The sequence below is a fragment of the Miniopterus natalensis genome, chromosome 4 (genome assembly GCF_054644295.1).
Source record: "Miniopterus natalensis isolate mMinNat1 chromosome 4, mMinNat1.hap1, whole genome shotgun sequence".
NCBI lineage: Eukaryota > Metazoa > Chordata > Mammalia > Chiroptera > Miniopteridae > Miniopterus > Miniopterus natalensis.
The window spans coordinates 47,753,156-47,761,527 of record NC_142084.1 but is presented as its reverse complement, the minus strand read 5'-3'; the positions used below and the strand labels follow the sequence as shown (position 1 = coordinate 47,761,527).

The 8,372-nt window shown below is 41.1% G+C and overlaps 1 protein-coding gene across 1 annotated transcript; it reads left to right on the top strand.

The window, feature by feature from the left end:
• The first annotated feature begins 292 nt into the window (after positions 1-292).
• NPY5R (neuropeptide Y receptor Y5) lies at positions 293-8,019 on the top strand. Its single transcript, XM_087815966.1, has 2 exons — positions 293-323; positions 6,371-8,019. Exon 2 carries the CDS (start codon positions 6,380-6,382, stop codon positions 7,718-7,720), a length of 1,341 nt encoding a protein of 446 aa, XP_087672092.1. The 5' UTR covers positions 293-323; positions 6,371-6,379; the 3' UTR covers positions 7,721-8,019.
• The last annotated feature ends 353 nt before the right edge of the window (positions 8,020-8,372 follow it).

The following is an 8,372-nucleotide window of genomic DNA, read 5'->3' as shown; positions in this document are numbered from 1 at the left end:
CGGGGAAGCAGAGGCCGGGGTGCCGGGGGGGGGGGGGGGCGCAATTCCGGGGCCTGCAGCTTCTCCCGAGGGCCCCCCAACTGTACGGTAGGGGCTAGGACGCTCCCGTCCGGGCTCTGGGAGAGGCTGCCGCGGAGCAGGCGCCCTGGAGCAGGGTCCCGGGGGTCGGGGAGCAGTCACGTGTTCCCGAGGCACCTCTAAAACCCCCGCGGCTCCCGCTCCCGCGTCCCCTCCGCCGCCTCCAGGTCTCCTGCAGCCGCCGCCCGCGCGCAGGAGCCGCCGCGCTGGGCCGGGCTCCGGGAGGCGACACGGGGCACCCCGAGGTACGGCTTCCGCCTCCCCGCGCCGCCCGGCGCCGCGCGGGGTGCGCCCGCGGGGGAGGGCGGGTCGGGCGGGGTCCCGGGGGCCGCGCCGATCCCCGGAGACGGCGGGCTGGGGGAGCCCAGGCGCGGAGCTGGGGAAGTCGGGGTTCGGGTGGCGGAGCAGGCGATGGCTACGCGCGAAAGGGGCGCGGGGAGGGGACGGGGCAGCTCGCCTTCCTCGCGGGGCAGGCGCTCACCGGTGCGCGAGGCGGGGCTGGGCCGGGGCGGGGGCTGCCCCGCAGGCGCCCCGGGCGGGGGCCGCGGCCCGCGGGTTTCCCCGGGACGGTGCGGCGGGCGCGGAGCCCAGCGCGGCTCCGGCGAGCCCGGGGTGAAGCCCCCGCGCCCCGCAGGCAGCCGCGCCCGGGTCTGCGCGCGGGGGCGCGGGCCTCCGGGTCAGATGAGACGCCCTCGGCGGCACGCAGGCATGCACCTCGGGTCAGACACGGGGTGCTCGCCCCCAAGTTTACCCGCCTTTGCTTTACCTTGTCAAGAAACTGAACCACGGCGCTGGAGCGAAGCCGGGAGACGGGGACATTAGCCTAAAGCCCTCGAGGCAGGAGGTTGCAGCCCGAATGCGTTTTAAATTTCAGAAACCTCAGGGGAAGAGAAACTCTGCTCTTAGCGCTGAGGAGGGGGTGGCGCGTGCCCGCCTGCTTGTCAGCGGAGCAGCGGGGCTGTATTTCTCTTTCCAACTCAAATTTTGTCAGATTCTGGCTTTAAAAATAAATCACGGAAAGATCTGGGAACCTGGCATCTCACCACTGTTTCAGGATCTCAGCAAAATAGGCAATGGGAGATATTTTATCATTGTTAGAGGGGAAATCTACATTTATTTTATTCTGTTATGGAATTGGCATCCTTTGTAAGAAGAAAGATGTGCACTTTCATTAGTCAGGAAATTACCCTAATAAACGTTGTTTAAATGTATAAGCTAAGTCACTTAGTATCCTTTGAATTCCTTGCAGTTCCTCCTATTATAAGAATTATCTACTTAACATACTTAAAGTCTACTCAGAAGATTTCATTTGTCTTGGTGTCACAGATAAATTTTTATTTAAAAATTACAATAAGTCTTTCCAAAGATGTTGCTTTTTTTAAAAGTTGCCACAATTTGTTACACTCTTTACTCAAAGGATTCATGATTGATGTTAGGCCTAGTAATTAAGATGGTGGGAGATAAAATTAGATGCAAAAGAGAACAAAAAACCTCTTTATTTAGCCAAAATAATGATTTCACACAGTCAATATCAGAGTCCTTCCCAAATAACATTTCATTTTGAAAGCAATCTGTTTTTGGTTATATTTCACATTTTCTCCAGGTATCTAAGATGAAGAGAGGTTCACATATAACATTGCTGTTATTATGCATAAAATATTTATGTTGTATAAAACTGTACTGTGTTCATTCTAACACTTGCTGGAAGCAGAGAATTATTCCACAGACTGACATTTCCATTATAAGTTAGCTTATTGCATTTTTCAGGAAAACGGAAGTGAAAGGGTAAGTTTTAGGGAAGAAATTCTTTGTGCTTTTTTTCTTTCATTTTAAAGTGCTTCTGCAGTAGGCAGTTAGGCAGACTTGAGCAGAGCAAGGACCATAAGCCAGGTACAGAAGGTCACCAAGGCGGAAAACCTCTGGTGCCTAGCAACAGGCAAAACTGGGAAAACAAGGACCTCACCCCCCAGGGTAACCTTTCCTTCCCTAGCTTGTCACTGGTAATGCCGGTCAGACCCACCTAGAAGGGGAATGAACTAGGAAGGCAGAGAATAGCCCTTAAGCACTAAGCCCTTAGGACAACCAAATACTCCCAGGCCTCAGTTATGTTTCAGCTCCAGGCCATGAAAAGCAACAAAACCAGACCTTGACACTGGGGCTGACTTTAGGGCCAGCTGCTTTGACTAATGACCCCTGGCACTGACCAATCAGTGGAGACCCACCCTGAAAGGACACATCTGGAAAGCTGATGAATATTTTATTGAGATTTCCCCCTGGGATGTTCCCTAAAATCTCCACTCTAAAAAGCCCTAGGACAGCGGACCCAGCAGCTCTTCCTCCCTGAAGCAGGCCCTCTCCTTTCCCCTTCCCCTCTCCTTCCCCCAGGCTCTTTACCCTTCTCTCTCCCTAAGCTCCAAGGACCCTTCTTTTGCCTCTGTAATTTGTTTCCTGAGCCCATTTCTTTTACAGTTTACTTCTACTTCTATGACTTTCTAAATAAACTTTTTTCTTCTAGTTTGAGTCTTGACTCTGAATTCTTTCTTAGCCAGAACTCAAGTACCAAGGCTGCTGGACCAAGGCCCAGTCTGACCCCACCGGTCTAACACCTGGTACCCTGGTGCTATTCTCACTGCCAACAGTGCCTCTACTTTACATTTTCAGTTTTCCTATGTTTAAAATATCCCCGGCTGTCAGGAGGCACTTTTAAGGAAACTGCTTAGTATCCCACACCCCCCATTTGCAATACCCATTATTTAGTTGTGAGAAGTGTCTCACTGGAACAAAGATTCACAGAATGCTCATTTAGTGCAGAGCATGGTGTTAGGTGTTTTATGCGTGTATGTTTGTGTGTAGATGGTGAGGACAGAGGAAGAGCAGAAGAAGACTGATTACATAGTTACACCTCACACCAAAATAAAATGAAGTAATGAATGTTGGGAGAGAGATAAACATAAGAAAACATGATAATTTATTAATCTATCAATAGATACAAATAAGTATCCATTATATTCAGGAACAGTGCAAATGGCCATACTGTAGTAAAAAAAGTACATCACTGGCAGTCAGGAGAATGTCATTCATTCATTCATTCATTCATTCATTCATTCATTCATTCATTCATCAATCATCTGTTTAGGGCGTTTTATATCTCAGGCACTTGCATTCTGCAACTACTCACTATGTAACCTTGAATTAATCCCTCATAGAATATTCCTCACATAGTACCTTGTGTTAGTTGTTTCTATGCTACCAGTGCCTACTAGAACACATAGCATATTAGTTGTTCAATAAATACTAGTTGAATGAATAAAGGAACAGCAAATTTTTCTTAGCTATTCATTAATGAAAGGGACCTCCCCTTTAAATTATATATTGATTAGTGTCTTTAGGGTGGGAAAAAAGTGTTGCCCTCAGTTTTTCCTATGTCCAATGGATACAAAAGATGGTATTTCCTTCATCAGCTTACTAAGAAGGCAGTGGTTTCATAATTTCATGAATTCAATATTTTATGTGCATATATTTAAAATAGAAAAGTTTTAGGGTCAAACTATACAATCTGAATGTACTTCTTTTTCATTTAAATAAAAGCATGTTGTAAATATGTTTTGCTACTTTAGTTTTATGTTGCTTATGTGATAGCCTTTATCAATGAAGATATCTAATTTAAAAACTTAAAGTGTTAAACTATCACAATTGTCCATGTAGATATCTCCCCATTTCATTTTGGGGCCATTTGAAAACTTGTCTAATTTCAGTGGTCCCAATATATATGTATATGCAAATAGACACACACACACACACAGAGTCATACTCTAACCTGAATTTGCCCACATTCCCAGAATGATTCATTTCTGATATTTTAAAGCTGGGAAAATTAAACTACTATTTTAAAATGATTAGTAGCAAATATTTACTTAGTCTCCTCTATGTACAACATACTCTATTAAGCACCATTACAATCATGAAAAGAATTAAGCCGTTTTCTCTTATCTCCATTGGAGTCTAACAGAGAGGACTGACCACATACATTGGAGGCAATCTGAACTTTAGACTTAAAACCACAGATTGTGTTGCATTTCCTCTACAAAAAATTTGGACAGGAATATTTTACTTTAAATGAGTGTCATCCTACATGTCTCGAGAAAGCTTAAAGCCTGTGTAGAATCCACTTGCCAATGTTTCTCTTGTTCTTACCTCGGTAGTAGAAAAGGCAATCAGTAACTACTGATCTATAACAAAAAAGGATTGTTTCAAGAAAGTGAGTCCAAAGAAAAACTAAGCAGGATCACAATAACAAATAACCTGCACACATTATAAGTACAAATATGATCATGGACAAGCTAGGTGGACCCAGGGGGTCATCAGAACTCATAAAATTAGGCAGAAAGGCCAGTCAAGGCTGCTTTGATTCACAGCTCACTGTCCTATCCAGGCCAGCTGCGGGGAGGCTATTGACTAGTAACATGGTGAGTAAGATGATTCAGTAGGCGACGTGAGCCACTTTTGTACCAGTTACACTTTCTCACTTGAGGTAATATCAACGTAAATTACTGGTTAGGATCTAAGAATAAACAAGTAAGATTCTGGGTTTTTGAATTAATTTATCTTTAAAGGGATGTAATTATTTCCAGAGAATAATTCAGTCAACATAGAATCAGTTGTAGATGTTGTGAAAACTTAGTTTGAAATTTTCTAATAGCACAATAGTGCCTATTTAAAACTTGCTGCATGTAAAACTGAAGTTAAAGCTATTTATAATGAATGTATGTACACAATAGGATTTCCTGTTTGGAAATGTATTGGACCAAGACCTATAAGTTGAAGATAATAGTGTTTACTATTAATTTAAATATATATGCATTTTTATAATTTTGAATATAATTATCCAAAATAGATCTAGCAATAGGTAGATAAATATATATTGCTTTTTAAAGCCACATATATGTCAGAGTCTCTGTAATAATGTATATTCATTAGAATTAACTATTGCTGTCTTGAGTAGGAAATTTTTGTTAAATAGTGAGAGTGCTTACTTTTTTAAAGTGGAGGAGGAGTTCCTTTTGCCTTCTACTGATATATTATAGGCAGTTTTGTGTTTCATCAGGAGGTACTTTCAAGCCTCTAGCAAACAGCAGTAAATAAGTGATACCATTGTGATATTAATAATATAACCTTATTAATTTCCTTTCAAATGAAAAAACTTATTATGAGGTGTTATATTAGTATCATTTCTATGTTTGACTTTAAGATATAATATTTTCCTTAAACAACATAAATTTATTGAATCTTTTTAAAGCTGAAATGTATTTTCAGTTTGTAACAGGTAAATTTTGTTTTTAAAAGTACTGCTGCTCAGTGGCTGTGTTAATTCATGACAATCTGGCACATCTTAAAGGACTGAGAATTGATCATGGAGTGTTTTTGCCATCCAGCATTGTGCTCACATAGTGAAGTGTACAACTTGATAAACATTTATTGAGTGTCTGCTGTATACACATGGGTACTGAGATAGTGTTTCTACACTTGAGAAGTTTTAATTGGAACACTGTATACACTAGATCATACTTAGGATGCTTGGTTTTTGTTTGAATTTTGTGTTTTCCCATAAATATTTATTTAACATCTGCAATGGTGAAGTTACTGTGTCACGTATTATGGTAGATACCATGGTAAGGGACAGTTTCTGCTTTTCCACTGCTGATAAATAAATAATGTAGATGGTTTGCATTATAATTGCAATGCAAAACAGATTGTGGCATGTAGCATCAGACAGTTATAAACAGAGCATTATGTGGGTTCGGAAGAGATCACATCCAACTGAGTAGACCAAAGAATACTTTAGGATAGGTCACTCTTAAGTTTGGTCTTGATTCAAGTAGGAAAGGAAGGAACGTTTAAGACAGATTATATGACTACACCACGTATTAGGTCCCTTGACTGGAGAAGAATATTACTGAGCTATTGCAAATTCGGTATCTTGAAGTTCTTATCTACATTTGCCTTTTCCTTGCCTTACATTATTTCCTGCATTAATTTAAAAAACAAAGTTTGCTATTCTAACACAAGTTAACACACCATAGAAATGACAATAGACTTAAACTCACTGTAATTGTTATTGGCTGATATTTGCACTGCATTTGGAACCAATTAAAGGCCTCACTAAACATTCTTAGGAGGTTAATAAGGTAATGGGAGCAAATTGTAAGATTCACTTTCCCTCTCAGTGGATTCATTTATAGTAGTCATGTAATTTTCTTCAAGTTGCTAACTAATGTATTTTTATTCCAAGCAGGTCTATAATATGGATTTAGAGCTCGAGGATTATCATAACCAGACGCCTGCCACAGAGAACAACACTGCTGCCCCTGGGCATCCTGACTTCCCAGTCTGGGATGACTATAAAAGCAGTGTAGATGACTTGCAGTATTTTCTGATTGGACTCTATACACTTGTAAGTCTTCTTGGTTTCATGGGGAATCTACTTATTTTAATGGCTCTCGTGAGAAAGCGTAACCAGAGTACCACAGTAAACTTCCTCATAGGAAACCTGGCCTTCTCTGATATCTTGGTTGTGTTGTTCTGCTCGCCTTTCACACTGACCTCTGTCTTACTGGATCAGTGGATGTTTGGCAAAGTCATGTGCCATATTATGCCTTTCCTTCAATGTGTGTCAGTTCTGGTTTCAACTTTAATTTTAATATCAATTGCCATCGTCAGGTATCATATGATAAAGCATCCTATATCTAATAATCTAACAGCAAACCATGGCTACTTCCTGGTAGCTACAGTCTGGACACTGGGTTTTGCGATCTGTTCCCCCCTTCCAGTGTTTCACAGTCTTGTGGAACTTCAGGAGACTTTTGGCTCAGCGTTGCTGAGCAGCAAGTATTTATGTGTTGAATCGTGGCCATCTGATTCGTACAGAATTGCTTTTACTATCTCTTTATTGCTAGTTCAGTATATTCTGCCCTTAGTGTGTCTAACTGTAAGTCATACCAGTGTCTGCCGGAGTATAAGCTGTGGACTGTCCAACAAAGAAAACAAACTAGAAGAAAATGAGATGATCAACTTAACTCTTCAGCCATCCAAAAAGAGTGCGCCTCCGGTGAAACTCCCCAGCAGCCGTAAGTGGAGCTCTTCATTCATCAAAAAGCACAGAAGAAGATACAGCAAGAAGAAGGCATGCGTGTTACCTGCTCCGGCAAGGCCTCCCCAAGACAATCATGCAAGCCTGCTCCCAGAACACTTCGGCTCTGTGAAAAGTCAGCTCTTTTCCTCCAGCAAGTCCATACCAGGGGTCCCCACCTGCTTTGAGGTGAAACCTGAAGAAAACTCGGACGTTCATGACATGAGAGTAAACCGTTCTATCATGAGAATAAAAAAGAGATCTCGAAGTGTTTTCTACAGACTGACCATATTAATATTGGTGTTTGCTGTTAGTTGGATGCCACTACACCTTTTCCATGTGGTAACTGATTTTAATGATAACCTTATTTCAAACAGGCATTTCAAGTTGGTGTATTGCATTTGTCACTTGTTAGGCATGATGTCTTGTTGTCTTAATCCAATTCTATATGGATTTCTTAACAATGGAATCAAAGCTGAGTTACTGTCCTTTATACACTGTCTTCATATGTCATAATTCTCACTGTTTACCAAGGAAAGAACAAATGTTGGGACCATCTAAAATACAGTCACAATGACTTTGTGTATATTGTAAACAAATTTTGTTAACTTATGAATTAATTTATGTATAAGAGTTTTGAATTTGAATGTCAGTTCATAGTACATATATGGAAGATGTTTTGTGTTATAGTACAGTGAATTCATTTAGTTGTATAAAGTCAGTGTCAGTCTAATCTGTGATTTCATTTTAAAAAGTAGTTATATTACCTTTTGTTTCCCTTTGTCTTGTAAACAAGTGGATTGTAATTTTTGTTTAAAATAAAAGTTGTATCGACAGACTTGGTATTTTTTGTTTAAAATTATAATGAAAAGTATTTTTTTCCTGCGGAACATTTAATTTAAAATATGAGGAGTATCTATTATGTCTTTATCTTCATTTCTATTTCATGGACTTCTTAATGTTTGGTTTGTGAATACAGAAAATGTTTAGTATACCCAGCAAATCATAAGTAAATGGCAGATGTATGCCCAAGTCATGATTATAATTGCAAATATTGGGTACAGGTTTAGAACTCTTACAGGAAAGTGCCTACCTCCTATTATTGATAATTGGTCAAATTGTCAGTTTATCTCCACTGCCCTACTAATACACAATTAATTTACCAAAT